Below are 16,385 nucleotides of genomic sequence, written 5' to 3' on the forward strand. Positions count from 1 at the left end.
AATCCTAAGGCATCACCATGATCTGTCCACGGTTACCCACAAATATCCCGGTCATGGCTGTGCTCTGGTGTGCTGGGAGGATGTCCCCAGCTCAGGGGTGTGTGCTGCAGGTCCATGAAGGGAGGAGGAAGGGCACTGGGAAGGCCATTGCCGGGCAGCTGCTCTGCCTGAGCACCAACCCATGGTGCAGGAGGGAGGACAGAGCCTCTGTGCACCACCAAGAACTGTCTGTGGGACTATCCCAGTGCTTTCAGCAGTCTCATTTCTCAGCTGGAGATTAGGCTTCTGCACAGCAGTGCTTGGCCCAAATTGAAAAGCCGTGTACCTTCCAGCAGTCCAGAGTGCAGCACAAGATACTGAGCGYTTCATTTCTAGGTCAGGGCTTGGATCAGCTTTTACTCAGCTGTGACCAAAAGGCACGAATGTAAAATAAACCCAAGGCCCTAATGTGAGTGTCAGAAGGGAATTACAAAATCCTTAGGGTTGGAAGGGACCTCTGGAGATCATTTAGTCCAACCCAGCCATGGCAGGGTCCTCTCAATCAGGTCACACAAGAATGTGTCCAGGTGAGCTTGAAATGTCTCCAGAGAGGGAGATTTCATGCCCTCCCTGGGCAGCTGTWCCACTGCTTTGCCACCCTTGGTGTAAAAAAGTTCTTACTCGTGGAGGTGGAACTTCTTGTGTTTTATTTGCACAACAATCAACCCAAACCTGAGCAGATTATTTGCAAGGTCGGTCAAGGGAGACAAGCATCAAGTCAGCTGTTCCTACCAAATTACGTGCAACTCTGTGAGACAAAAGGATTTTTATCCTCTTTGGAAATATTTCAATTCAGTACTCAGAATTTATATTCATATTAATAAGAAAGCTACTGTTTGTTTTGCATATGGACAATTTCCTCTTTAATCTCCATTACAAAGTCCCAGCTGGGAAAGTTATACAGCTAGGCAGCAAACTTTCTTTTATCAAACAAAGATGTTTGAGATTTTGGGGAAAAAACATCCTCTCATACCCTCTTTTGGCTCTCTATTCTGCTAAAGCAGAGCAGCCCCAGTTTRTTGCTGTGGCCCTGAGGCCACAGGATGTGACATGGCTCACCTGGCAGAGGCCCAGCTCTGTGCAGAACGTGCCAACAGTCAAACAGCAGGGTCAGCCACGAGCTCGTGCCTTGGCTCACTCGAATTTACCAAGCCTCAGTGTGAGCCTGGCCCCAATGTAAAACACCATTTCTCCCTTGCCTGACAGCTTTCCTGACAAAGGCTGCTCAGTGGAGGATGCTCCATGCCCCCAGACCCTGTGTCACAGTCAGTAATTGACCATTCTGCCTCTGCAGTGATGCAGCAGCATGATTTAACATCCTCCCAGGGTGCCCGTGGCCCCTCTGCTGCTCTCAGCCCTGGCTTTTATGCTGCTGAGGTGCACAAGGCTTTGTTCTGGCCCAGACAATGAAAAGTCAATGTTTGCTACCATTTTGGCTTTCCATTTTTAAACAGCAGGAGAACCTCAAACCTCAGAAAGCATTAATGAATAAAAAGTGAGGAAACAGCAATTTTAATGGACACAATGTATCATTCTGATATTATTGAAACATTCTGGGTTAGGTCTTATGTTTGCAAAACTATTTCTTCTACCTGTTAAATACATTTTGAAAATGTATTTCTGGGCTGAAAGAATGGAGCTTTTCATTTAACAACTGTCAAAATCAGACTTTTCAATATTTCAAAGCTTACTTTTTTTTTTAGACATTACATTCCTCAGAACCTACTCCTCACTGTCAAAAATTCAGTGAATCACTACTTTTTGATGGCAGCAAAGGAAGAAAAGTTTTCCTGAAAAATGCCCTGCCAGGCCTAATAAACCATTTCTCACTCATACTTGTCTTTGTCTTAAGTTTTGATGAATGCTGCAATGGATTCATCCCAAAACAGCATCATTAGMAAATGTGTCACTTATGTCGKTTTTTTTTTTTTTCCCCGAAAAGAGGCAATGGAAAAACTTTCTGAATCTTTTGGTAAAATGCTACTAGAAATGATGTGCAAATAAAAGAAGCACTGGAAATGCTCACATTAGCCAGTTTCCTGGAGCCACTTARTAGCTGCTTCAGATAGAGATTCAAATCCTTCACTCTTTTATGTTCGAGATCCGTAAAAGGTAAATGCTGTGAGTGGGGAAACCTGCAAAATAAGAATATTTGTAAGTGGAACTCTTGTGCTGTATTTGCTGAAAATATTTCCAACTCTACTTAACAGAAGAAAGCCAAGACTTCCTAAGAGGTTTTGCAGGGAGGGGTAGGGATGGGTACAGGGTCCAGAGGATTGTTTACTCCCTGACTCAGTATCTTCTAATAATTTGTTGGSAAATTGTCTCATATTGAAGCACTTTTTCTGTCCAAATAATTAATTTAAAAGTAAGTAAATAAATAAGCAAACCCTAAAAGACACTTTGCATCTTATAGTCTCTAAATATATCAAAATAAWTGGCCCTTTAAGACCCCAAGAAAACATTACCCTCTCAATTTTTTGCACAACAGATCTCTGATCTCAGCCCAGAGCTGTCACATCCTTACCACAGAACATTGAGCACCAAAGCCTTACAGCAACAATGTGACATTTGATGAATGTCATTGCTTGAATTTTTACCTCAGCTATTTAGAGTGTAGATAAGGCTTTCAGAGGAGGTCTCTGATCCCATATCTAACTTCAGGTACTAGCATAACAAAAATAATATATGAAAACAAACCATCATCATCGCAACAATATCGATCCCAACAAAAGCAAGAACAATAAAAATAGCAAAAGTAATGTTCTTGCTGAATTTTTATTAAGATGAATTTAATTTTAGGTTAGTAAATAAATCACATATGCATAGAATGGCCTATGTCAATTTTCAAGTTCTTTGGTGGTTGAAAATGTCAAAACCTCCCATTCCTTTACTTGAATCATCTTTGCATTTTAGAGACAATGCATATTAGATCAGTCAAAAGGTTAGAGTTTTAACAACACACATAATCAATTTATATTAACCTTGCCCTGACAAAGGGTATTTATCTCTCAGGCTGAAGGAGCATTAGAAAAGCTATCTGTGCTAAATTGCACGTAATGGGTTTTGTGATATGGATTGCTAATAGCAGGATTCATAATTAACTTTATGTTTTATGTCCTCTAATGTATGAGGCAGACAGAGCCAGAAGTTTTGATCTGGTTGTATTTCATGTCCCACCACCAGCACGGTAAACAGTCAAGTGCGTCTTGTTTACAAACCTTTTTTTGTTGTGCCATGAGCTTTTTCACCGATCTCAAGAGGTATCTGAAGGGTTCAGACAAAAGGCTAAGGAGCTGTCTAGTTTGTGACAAAGTGGGAAGGGACACTCAGCCAGCCTCTAGAAAGGCAGCTGGAAAATCCTGCAGGGAAAAACTCGGTGTTGGTGTAACTTAGTTCATAATTAAACCAGCGAGGGACCAGGATGACATCAGCGTRCTGCATGTATGCATGAACTTCTGATGATTCCTGCCCCTGGCACTGGAGGATCAGGGGCTGCACAGATGGATGGGAAGAGGGGACTCTTCCATCACAAAAATTACAGTGGCAGGACACATAATGAGGAGGGAAAAGTGGCACGACCCGGGATCATGACATATATGAGCAGCACAGATAAAAATAGAGCCCAGGTCATCTGGCACACAGAGATAGCCTGTGAATGTTCTGGGTTCTTCTGGGGCTAAAAGGGACTTCTTTCAAAGGATGGGAGAGAAGAACTGTTTGAAAGCAGCTTAAAATTAATTAGTCTGTGTAACACAAAGAGAGGGCTCTGGCTGGAAAATGCAGGCCCTAAGAAGATGCATCCAAAGCACAGTGGCCAAAGGGAGGACAGAGACAATACTGATTGATTGCACCAAAAACTGCTGGAGTGAAGGACAGTATGAACCTTGTGGTGGCACTGAACCCATCTTTTAAAGGTCTTTGTGCTTTTGCTGAATAGTGTCTGTGGCTGAGAGTGGCCCTGCCCTTGAGAATTCATTTGTGTTGGAAAAAGTGAACTTCCCAATCTCATACTCGTCTTTGCCCCTACCTTAAGTGAATCAGAAAAACATAAACTTGCTCTGTACCCAGCACATTCCATTTCCTACTTGTCTGAACATAGCTCTGTGTATAAATTATGTCACTTAAATTTTTTGTTGGGTGAAAAGATTTTTGGTGTTTTACCAGACAATAATTAAACACAATTAATACCCTCTCAAAAGCCAAATGAGGAGGATGGCTGCTAGAGGGAAAGGGCTTGCATAGGGCAGCTGTGTTTTTAATGTTGAAATATGGGCTGAATGAACATGTGTCAACAGCAAAATTTCAGATGCTGAGAAGTCTGAGCTTTTGCCATTCATTTCCTACAATAATCAGTATTTAGTACTTGTATAAGCACTCTCATATTTCATTGTATTCTCCTAATGAGACATGAATATTTACAATTTCATAGAATCAATACAAAGCAGAAACCAAGTAGTTTCTGCTAGCAGTTCCAATTATTCTAGTAATATTAAACATTTAACTTTTTAAATCAGACGTTTTTAAACTGATTTTGTGATTACATTGTGGAACAAGGCTTCTTCCTTCCTTTGAAGCATCTGGTATCAGCCAKAGCTGGAGCTTTGTAACACACAGGCAGACTAATGGTCTGATATGGAATGGCAGTTTCAGTAATAACTTCCTATAAGGAAATAAATTTGGTTTTTATGATTAGAATAAAATCTGGGATACATGAAAAACTTCCAATTAATGAAGTTCTGCTAGAAAGCAACCCAAAACTTCAACATGAAAAACACACTTATCGAGAATCATCATAAAATGAATTGTTCTAACACAATCTTAGGGAAAGATCCTGCAGTGACGGGTTACTKCTGGGACTGAATTACAGCAATAAAGCACTGGAGCTCCTAGACAGCCTCAGTACATGCAGATTAACCCTCTGTGTGTCCTGAAGTGTTTTTTAGCAGTGAAAATGTTGTGAAGGATTTTATTAGAGGTAGATTTATGTGAAAAATGACTAGTACTATTTTTGAAATTCACTACAGGTTTCTGAGGTTTATGTATTTCTGAAGAGAAATGTATTTTCTTTCAAAGGGCTCTGCTCACCACAGGAAAAATTCATAAACAGGTACTTGTTAAATATTTCATTTTACAGCCTAATGGTTAGCCTGCAAGTATCTCCAAATCAAAACCATGATTCAAGCACTTTCAGTATTTGTTTAGTGAAATTTCAATTCTCACCAGCTGCTGCAAACCAGTTCATGTGAGAAARCCATAATGAATCAAATTGGAGTCAATAAAATCCCTTCAGGTAGGAGACAGATTCTCTAGAATTAACTAACCTTAAGCTGTTTTTCAGAATGCTTCTCACGAGCTCAGGGGAATAACAACTTTGGATCTGAAATACATGGACTTTAAGTCCAAACCATGTTGTTTGTGGCTATTTACTTCAGGTCAAACCCCAAAGACCTTTCTCTTTTTCAAGCATATCCCTTGAATCTCAGCTTGGTTCAAGTAAGAAGCTTGAATTTTAGGCCAGCTTTATTATTTTTTTTTTGTAGATTGAGCTTGAAGAAGGGCTTGGGAGTGAGTCAAAAGGACTGCCTAAGAGAGGACTACTCTGTACTCAGTAGTGTATGCAGTATAATGTATATATATTATATAAATATATAAAATAACTCCACTTGTATTTCTAAAGCCACRGACAATCATTACATAAGGCAAAACTGTTTTTTATGTAAGACAGAAATAAACCATGACACTCACTGCCCTGGGAAACTGTAAAGAAATAACATTCAGAAAATGAAAAGCAGGAACGGGCATGCACATGGATAAAAAGTAATATTAAAAATTATTGCAACTAATGACAGTATATTTTTCRAAATATTTTAAGCTGAATGATATGAGACACAGTGCTAGGGTTTGGGGCAGGACAGTAYATAAGATTATTGTATATTTCTCAGCTGGGGAGTATGTGTATCTTGCCTCCCAGAGTCAGAGGTTTCTTTTCTGACCCACTGTGAACACTCCTGCATTGCTTTAACATATGGATCTTACCATGASTTTTGACAAACATCATGCAGAAAATAAAAACTATTAAAGGTACCTTTTGAAAYCAACACCACTTACCCTTTAATTTCAGGAATATTTTTGTCAGGCCCAAGCTGTTCATCCCATTAAAAATGGAATAATAAAATACATAAAACTTAGACTGTCACAATGGTATGTGATTCAGTTTCTTCTGGGGCTGAATAGAAGGCTTGATAGAGTATGTTTGCTCTGCCTTTGTGTTTCTAAAAATACATCTGCCGTGAATATTCTCACAGATTTATCTGAGCACAGAAGAGAGAACCACTTAACAGCAGAATAACATTCACTAATGTGCTGCCTTACTCTGGGAGGGCATGAGATGGAAATTGCTTCTGGAGATGGCTGTGAAGTTTTGAGAACTGGTTGAATGATTTTTCCACGAAGGTGACCACATTGCAGGTTTGCACCACCTGGATGAGATATAGCTGTGTTGGGGAAAAGGGAGAGGCAGAGAAGAGAAATGATCAGAGAGGCAAATTAAAAAAAAAATACAAGAGAATATATAGGGTGATTTTAACAAAAAAAAAAACCCTTCCTTTAATATAGTGCCAAGTGCCAGAGAATTCAGTTTGTAATTCATAGTCTTTGCTGCACAGAAGGAGAAACTTGCCGGGCAGCATACAACTCAAACACTGAAAGAGCACTGCAGTGTGTGAAAACTAATAGTGCACCATTAAAGCATCATATAACAGCTTCCAATTTCTATTAGGCTTCCTAATTTTGTGCCATGCTTTCCTTCTGGATGCTTTAATTAGCTCTTGATTTATTTTTCACTATAGGGAATGAACCGTTCTCCTTAATGGCTTCCTGCAAATATCTGTCTGCCTGGTGTTTTTGCTCTCTAGTAGCTCGCTGCTTATGGCACCACTATTCATCCCATGGTGCTTTTAATGTGGCACAAACACATCTWCTATAAAACAAGAGGGAGAGTGTGTAAGTTCTTGAAAGAGTCATTAAAGATCCAGGCAAATGAGGGCAAGCAAASAACGCAGTACATACGGAGTCAGGCTTTTTGCTGAATCCCAAAATGGTGGCCCTTGCGATTGACCTCTCTGTGTCCAGCATCATCCATTCCTGGGGCACAGTCTCTGGAGCTGGAGGCTTTGCAGAGCTCCCCACTGACATCTGTACAAGTGCATGGATCAAGTTATTGAGTTTAACAGGAAAGCACTCCAAACTCTCCTTTATCTTCCTGAAGAACGAACAAACAGAAGAGGTGTTATTTATGCACCTTTTTTGTTTCCACTCCTCGACCCCTCTTTTCATGGACACAGAACCAAAAAATCCCAAATTCTAAAGCTTACCTGACATACCCACATACCCTGAATCACTGCTATTGGCAGCACTGAGCACATCCAGCCCCCGGGCTCTACGGCTCAAAGGAGTGCTCTTGCCACAATGTGCTCATGGCTCAGCTTGGAGCAGCTATTCCTCATGAGCTGGATACCATGAGCCTTCTTTCAGGCAACAGGGGCAAGCAGAACAGCTCCATGAGCGTTTTGAGGAGTTCCAGGGCTGAAGAGCACATGTTCACTTTGCTGAGCAGGAGAGAAGGCGCTAGTTAAGATTATATTTATTTTTGGTTACACTAACTCACGTGGACTTACACATGTTTGCACAAAGCTCTTGGATTCAATTTGTGATTTAGCTGTGCATGATGTGTCGCTAAATCCTCCACCCAGTTCTTAAAAGCTCTATCCCTGTGCAACTGCTTAACATGAACTTAAAAAAAAAAAAAAAAGAGAGAGAAATTTTCTTCTGGTATCTCCCTCCATCTCAACCCTATGCAAGGGGAACCAGAACACTTTTCATTTCCTAGAGTTTTAAGATCTTTCATCAAAAAAGACACAATAGATAAAAAAGCCCTAGATAAACATGTAGATATGTACTGCAAACGGGAAAGTGAACTTGACTTGAGAAATAACACTGCAAGATAATCRCAGGTCTTTGAAGAGTGAGATGCAGTACTCATTAGAAAACACTTGCTCCCCTGAATTCAATTGCTAATTGAATTGTTAAGATCTATTAACTTCTGACGGCAAATTTTTTATTTCTCTGCTTGTTTCTACAGCCCCCTGAAGACAGMCTAGATCTGTTCTGATGCTATGGAACAACAACCCATTAGTTTCAAGCTGTATGGCAGCAAACCTCTACCAAATTGTCAGGGGTTTGCTGTCAGGGTTTTGTTTTTTTTTTTTTTCTCCCAGTTTTGTGTTGCATCTAACTAGATTACAAGGGCTGACAGCACCCTTAACCACCTTCATCATGCCTTGTCCAAAGCTGAGCAAATGCTTCACCTGTCATTTCAAATTAAATTCTTATTCATGGCTTTCTSTGAGTGGTTTGGAATGCGTAGTGCAATCATTTGAAATCAACTCCATTCACCACATTAGCCTAATTTCCATATCTCAGATGCTCTGGCTAAAGTCTGTGGCTTCACAGATGAAACCATACCAGAAAGAACAAGAAATATTCTACCTACAGACCTCAGCCCCTGAAATTCAGATTTTATTCAAAATAGTGTGTGAATTTATCATGCACTAATTAGGCATAGTAAACTGAGGAAAGAAGAGTATATATTCCTCTTAATGTAATACAAGGAAAGGTACCTCAGAATTGATTTGGTTAATTAYCTTAATWATTAATTACATTCTCAGAAACAGATCCATAMAAACTATTTAATAAATTAAACAAACTAACACACTGATGTAAAACAAGAAAACAAATCTCATTTCAAAATATTAGTACAAAATCAATTCAGTGATGATTAACCAGGCTGCATCAGAGGTGAACTACTCTCTTTTTACTCCTATTTATTTAATTTAATGTGTAGTTTAAACACTTCCTAAATCACTGGGACATTAGCTTATAGAATCTGTAACTGGCCATATTATAGCAGAGCAGTTAGGGAATTTGCACATTACTATAAAGAGGCACGTTAACTTTGCAGCTAAGCACACTGCATTTTAATTTACATAAAACAGGCCTCAGCTTGTAAATTAGTACTAATTCAGACATCATCACTACACAGAACTAACTGCCTGACATCAGACTACCACTATTCCTTCCATGGGCCCATTAGGAGGCTGCTAAAATACTTTTAAAACCCAGATTGATAATCACATACTTTAAATCTAAACAGAGCCTTGTGCTGTCATTGTGGCAGATTTTCCCTGTGAGTTATTTGAAATGATTATATTTAAAATCAAATAAGAACAGATACTCTGTTTTGTCTGCATGCAGTCCTCTTTGTTAGGATAGAAAACATTAAGCAAGCCTTATTTCATGTAATCAACAAAGAATCAAGCCGTCTTTGCTATTCTGATGAMATCTCAGAGTGTCTTCCCAGAGTGCCTGTGGTTCTCTGCACTTTCTTCRAGGGAAAATTGGCTTAAGCAAACCCTCTCCCCCAAAAGCTGGTTCCTAACTATTTATGGAGTAATGGGGYTCATCAAACCCCTGTGTCTTTTTGAGATTTTGCAGTTTATTTTTGGCCTGGATTAGTTCAGTGACCCAGTTTATCACACTGTGGTACCCGATTCCCCTTTCTGCTAGCATTTTTAAAGTTCATCCTGAGGACCAGTGGTGGAAGCTTCTCCTTGAACTCTCCCAGATCCCTATAAAGAGAACTCTTTTCTCTTTAGCCACATCAAGCTTAGCAACAGCCAAAAGAAGTAAGGTCATGGGTATTCTTTGTAAAACTCCTCATGCTCCCATGAGGAGCCCATTACCACCTTTGCCTGTGCCCAAAACTGACTCCCCCTCCATGACAATGAAAAAAGTTTCTTATTTATTTCAGAGCTCTGGTAGTCCAAGCTGCATAGAAAATTAGTGCCTGATGGTCTACAGACAGCAAAACTAAGTGAGCAATACAAAAGGGCTTCAAAAGCAGAGGTTAATCAGAAGAAAACAGGAAACTGTCATTAATAGAGTAACATTAGCAGTGAATCCGAATATTGCCAGCACAGTTTTCAGAGACAAAAATGCTACTTTTCCACATGGCAATAACTGTTTCCCATGCAGATTGCTGTCTGACCTACTTTTCAGAAAAAAAAGTTAAATATCTGGGAATGTTGGAAAGCAATGACTTTCTGCTTTCCGCCTGCTGAATTGACTTTGAATTTCAGATTTGGCTTCAGTCTTTCTACAGAGCTGTCAAATTACAGTATCAGGTAAAACATGAACAGACTGGCTGGCTGCTTGTGTAAAAGGAGATGGATGATTGGCTAACGYTTCCAAGAGTGACTGGTGGCACTTGGTGACTTGTGTTTTAGGAAGCAGACATTTCTTATGGGACAGGTATTCTGAGGGCCGGTGCTTAGATTTTTCTGGACACACCAGCCTTTATACACAGCACATGCATTCATTATTACTGACTAGTTATCAAGAGCTCTGTCTTGGTGGATATTTCTTTATCATCCATGATGGTATCCTGCTTCTCATTTCCATCTAGGCCCAAAAATCATTTAGAGCATAATGAATTTATTTTAATGGGATTCTCAGATGTTAATGAAGATTGTTTCATTACTATTCCACATTTCCATCCACAAATGTACCAAGCTCCATTTTAAAACAAGTTGAGTAGTATGCCCCCATACTCTCTTAATAGAGTTTTCCAGAATATTACTGCTTTTAGCAACAGAGCTTTTATAACATTAATTCCTCCACACCCATAAATTCAAGAAGGAAGCCTGCCTTCTGCTCCTTTGGGGCACATATGTCACAATCTTTACAAATTGCTTCAACATCACTGAAGTAAAGTTTAGTGCTGTAGTTTTGTCCATGCCCTTTCAGATGCCACCAACTTTCACTATTTTCACCTGTTTGGGAAGTTTTTGCTGAAATAYCCACAGCCAACCTGAGAAACAGGGATTGGTTGATCAGTTAGAGAGCAGTATCATGTTTGGAGAAGAGTCACTGTGGATTGTCCAGCTTGAAAACTGCTGGCATTTGTGGTTTGGAGTGGATGTGCTTGACCTAGGCAACAAGAAGTACCTAAAAAATGAGTGCATTAATAAATAAACAAAGACAGCAGCTGACCCAAGCAGCACCGCCCCCAGTCAGGCTGCTGAAGATATGCWATGTGCTCCCCTGGTAATTGACAGAGCCACCCTGCATCTCTTATTCATGGGTTTCTCTGAGTGGGTTAAATTGCACACTGCAATCAATTGAAATCAACTCCATTCACTGCATTAGGCTAACTTTATGCTCTTAAAAACGATTTTAAATATACATCCTTGCGCAGGCACATTAAAAATGTCAGGCAGCCTGCCACACCATGCTGACATTWGAAGACATCTGCAGAAAACCATAGAGGGAATTTATATCCAGAGGTAAGATGGGTTTGCAGTTTCTGATAAAATGTGTTGTCAGGGGAAGAGGAAAGGAGGGAGGGGTAAGGATCAAATTGAGTTTCAAGGATCAAACTGAGTTCAGGGCAGATGCTGGAGAGACAACGATGTTTCATTTGGCACTAGGTGCACAGGACTGACAAGGAGACACAGAAACTCTTGTTTGACTCTCAATTGGTGCATTGTTTGTCCACGATGGGAGGGTGTGACCTTCCAGAAGGCTGWAAGCTGCGAACACTGCTGCTCATCGGCTCCTTACAGGGAACTGACACTGAGGGAGAACTGCACACAAATGAGACCACAGACTGCTGCACATGGCTTAAATCAAGAATGAGACCAAAGGAATTAAGTAAAACACAGAATGTTTTACGAGCTTGAAAGGGGTCAGTACRTTACAGCCCAAACTCCGACACAATTGCTCTGCGGCCAAAGAGGTGATGGCAGAGAACAAATTAACGTTGTTCTGCCAGGAGGATTTGTGACATCATTCATCATTCCGTGTTGGTTTTAAACAACAGTAGGGCCAATGTCAGTGTTGTTGCTAAAACCAAACTCAAAATTGCTAAAAGCAACCCATTTCTACAGAAATACAGAGAAATATTGTTCTATTTCCATGAGCAGAAGATTGGGATTTTCAGTAGATACATTATATGATTGAATCTGAAAGATTACAATAACTACCTTGTACYTAGAACAAGAAACAGCTTTCTGTTGGCAACGTTTAACATTCCAGTGACCGCACTCCTTGTCCAGAAAAGAACCTTTAAAAAGCAATGAAGTGGTTTTGGAAGCAATTATGGAGAGAAAGGAGCTACAAATTGCGAGGGATTTGAGAACTACTACAAGTTATGCTGATAATCAGAACTTCCAATTTCCTTGTCTTTCCAAGGGYAACTTGAAAAATAGATACTGGAACAAGCTACAGATTGACCACAAAAAGTATATAACTGGATTTTTTCTCATATCAATATTTTGTATAACAAGRAGATAAGAAATAAAGATCATGTAGGTAACAAAAAGCTCACAAAAATCTCAGTATATTAACCTTCCTAAGGCCAGGCTTGAAAGTGTTTTTACATAGGGACAATTTCTGCATTGATCCGGTTATCAAGCCATCCCAAAGTCTTTATTTTGAAACATGCCTTGATACAATTTCCAGAAGTTAAAATCATACTAGACATGAGACCTGATATTCTGCCCATGTTCAAACATGTTGAAATGTTAATACATTTTTTGAGTAAACACAAAAAATGTTCAAATGAATAGAAATTAGAATAAAGAAAAAAAGCTCCAAGAGRAATGAGATCCATGGAAATTCACAAGCTAATGCAAAGGGATTTTCTTCTTGCAAATGAATATATATAGTACAAACATATCCCAAGAATATTAATGAATAAAATATGCACTCTAGCAATATCTGTCTTTTCTGTGTGATGTAATGATCACTGTGGACAATAACAAACCTTCAGCATTTTGMAGGAAATTGGAACAATAGCTCTGGAGTTCACAGAACGCATTTTAGCAGAAAATGCAGTTTCAAATAAGAACAGAGCCCACAGCACAAATACTTCCTTGGTGTGCAGGAATTGAGTGGAATTTCCACTCTGACAACCTTAATTTCCTTAACACCATCCCTAACAAGAAACCTAAGGGGAAGAAGGTCATGCTGGCCTCGATGAGTTTCACCTCTGGTTCTCTCTGAGCTGAATAGGATTTCCTAAGCCCAATATAAACTTCTATCAGGMAACAAAGCACACCAGCCCTTCCTCCAAAACAGTGTTGTGCTTATTCCACAAGCTTTGGCTGAGGCAGACTGCAGGTGAATTCCCACTCCCAAGTCCCTAACCCTCAGAAGAAAGAGTGTGGAGATAGAGCTCTGCCCTTAATCMAGTCTTCATCCTGAGTCTGCCACTTAAATGAGCCTGCAGGGGTGCCAACCCTAACCATAACTGACCCAAGAGAAAATTGATCCTTTCTGCCTCCAGAGGGGCACCAGCTCTGAGTTTTGCATAACACTAATACAATTTTCGCTCTGAAGAATCAGATTTTCCTGATTGCTACATATATCCCAGCCCTTTTCCATTAACTGAATGAACTGGTTTTTTTTTACCACAAGAGACAGACACATMCACATCTGCATCCACCCAAACTATCTGACAGAATCAAGACTTTTACAATTTAATTAGAAGCTGCATGGTTCCTATTTGAAGTGGAACTATAAGTCTGAAATTTGGGAATATGTGCAGTTCTAAAGGAAAGGATAAGGTAGGAGTTGATGGTAAAAAGTGAAGGGGTAATTATATTTTAAAATATGACAATCTTGCTAAGGGGCAAGAGTGAAAGAATATGAAAAAAACCCCCAAGTTTTACAGGAGAAGGAACTCAGTTCTCTGCCAGGTGTAAAGTTATGGGACAATAGTTTTGTTTAACAAATTCTTCTCTTTTTTTTCAAAGAAAGCTCATTCTTTAAGTCTCCAGGTCTCTGACCCGGCCTTCCCCAAACTTGCTGCCTTGGTTTCCTCAGATTGTGGTAGATTCTGGTACATGGAAAGGAGATGTATAAACAGCACAATTTTAACTTCCCAAAACCTTCACAAGGTCCGAAGAGTCTGGGTTGCCCTACATGTGTAGAGGGTGCCCAGGGAGCACAAAKTGGGAAATGGTTGGGAATGTCAGCAGGCTCTGACAGGGAAGTTTTGTCTCATGCTGTGTCTAGAATTGTAAAGTGGGTTCCCAAATCCAGAKGAGTCTCCACTTAGTCCATCTACAGCATCATCACATCAGCAGCTGGAATTTCATGTAATACAGGGGYCAGACTTGAAGGATCAGGACTGAGGGCTTTGGACTGACTTTATGCACATCAGCCACAGCTCCTCGTCATTAAGCCCCAGTTATAATCACAAACAGGTGGAATGTTTCATTAGCCTAACACAAATCAAGCTTAAAATGTACCTTAAAATGTGAATATATTCACACACAAGGCTTTCCTGTGATTGAGCTCTGAAATGTTTACAAGAAAGAATTGGAACTGTTTTGCAGATGGAGAGACTRTGGCTGGCAGAGGGAAAGTAACTTCTCTGAGGCAACACAGAAGGTCAGAAGAACAGAAAAAGGAGTAAAATGAAGAAATTGAAGGCTCTCACTCACACCATTAACAAGCTGAACCTCTTTRTGCAATCCAAATCCATTTGCCTGTAGCTGCTGCATTTAAAAGCAGAGAGAAACCCTGGCTGGATACAAATCAGGATGGTTTCACCATRAAAGCCTAAGAAATCTCCAGGCACTGAGTAAGTGACTTGTTACGAGTGTACCATAAATGCACAACTGTTTCCTCCAGAAATGTGAGGAAATTGGTTGCAACATGCATAAGGGATGACTTTTTAAAAATAAACATGCGAAGACAAATTATCCTTTCATGTAATTTCCCTGATTCTCTATTTTTAACATAGAGAAAAATTGCTTCATGCTTKAAGACAAGGTTTCTAGATTATATTCTGGTTTTACCTTGTAAAGTAGCTTGTAGCCTGCAGATCTGAGTCCTGAGGACGGAGGTTATCATACACATATTTCAGATCCTGGATGCTGCTTAGCTCAGGCAATCCTGCATGCAGCATCTAAAAGTAAAGAAATATTAGATCATTACTCCACTATTCTATTGGAAAGAAATTTAAATGAAATGGGCCTAAGCGAGAGAAGAAAAGTTTTACACCAAAACTTGTGTAACTTACATTGTCTTGTAAAACAGTTTTGCTGCTCTGAAAAGTAGTTTTGCTGCTAGAGCAATGGCTGGAATAATAAAATGAATATATTGCCTTGYAAACCTTCACACTGAGGCACCTGAAAGAGGCATGGGTCAGAATCAACGATCCATTTTAGTTATTTATTTTCTCTTCAGATACCATAACCTCCAGTTGCGCATTGCTAAGCCTCTTTCACAGCCTTCTAATGGTGATAAAGGGAAGGTGACCAAATCCAGCCACCTGAACAACAGTAACCACATTTCTGCAATGCTCACGGTGTTGTCTTAGCCCCAATTCAATTTAGTGCAACATCACCCTCTCATTTGTAACTCCTGATTCCACCATCACTACTCCGGACCCCCCTGCCAAGGGATCACAGATTCACTCCCTTCACAGTCAGAGGAGGAGAAAAGCTTCTTCAGACATTGATTCATGGCAGGAGCCCTGACGTGGGCAGTGAGAGCTGCCCTCTGGAGAGGGTATCACCCTCCAGCGGTGGGGGACACAACTGCTCTAGTTAGTTGGCCAGATTAGACTCAAAAAACAAATAATGCCAATATTCACCTTGCAATGTAAAAACTTGAGGAGATTAGACAGCTGAATGTATCTASTTGCCCATACAGCTCKYTCCAGGCATTTTCAAATGTCAACAATGACAASAAAATTTACTCACTTCAAAACCTACTGATTTTTCTCAACAATCACAGCAAGTTGGGAGTGATGCTGTTTTTTTGTGTAATGGAGAAAAACATCACTCCTTCACATTGCTCAGAAGGGAATGTATCTGAATTTGCAGTCACTGCTGTGTGTTCTTCATTGATATTCATGTCTAGCTCAGACAGAAAAGACCCACTGAGTTTTTCAAGTAACAGCAAAAAAAAGGACGCACTGATTTTTTTTTAAGGTTATTCCTTCAAACATTCTCAATATCTGTGCATTTTCTTTTAGGCATTATGAGGAAAATCTTGCTCAGCCCCATTCTAAGCTACCACTCCACAGTTTGCTGTCTTCACAGAGTTTTGGCTGGCAAGGAAGAGAGAGGCAGAAAGYCCAGTGAGGTGAATTTAAGTTAGCTGACAGAAGTGGCAATAACAATATTCAGCAATGAAGGGCACACAGTTCTATTTATCAATTTAGCTTCAACCCATTTATAAAAGATGATAACAACTCCTGCACCCTTTAA

At 39.9% G+C, this 16,385-nt stretch overlaps 1 protein-coding gene across 1 annotated transcript in view; it reads right to left on the reverse strand.

The window, feature by feature from the left end:
- Positions 1-16,385, reverse strand: part of PIK3C2G (phosphatidylinositol-4-phosphate 3-kinase catalytic subunit type 2 gamma) — a 190,474-nt gene that overhangs the window by 35,470 nt on the left and 138,619 nt on the right. The window contains exons 27-30 of the mRNA XM_057381792.1: positions 14,967-15,076; positions 7,111-7,303; positions 6,415-6,536; positions 2,066-2,174 (exon numbers count right to left, since the gene is read on the reverse strand). Of these exons, the coding sequence (XP_057237775.1) occupies positions 2,066-2,174; positions 6,415-6,536; positions 7,111-7,303; positions 14,967-15,076 (534 nt within the window). The remainder of the gene's footprint in view (positions 1-2,065; positions 2,175-6,414; positions 6,537-7,110; positions 7,304-14,966; positions 15,077-16,385) is intronic.

Source organism: Malurus melanocephalus, unplaced genomic scaffold (genome assembly GCF_030028575.1).
Source record: "Malurus melanocephalus ecotype Western Australia unplaced genomic scaffold, MMel_1.1 scaffold_529, whole genome shotgun sequence".
Lineage (NCBI taxonomy): Eukaryota > Metazoa > Chordata > Aves > Passeriformes > Maluridae > Malurus > Malurus melanocephalus.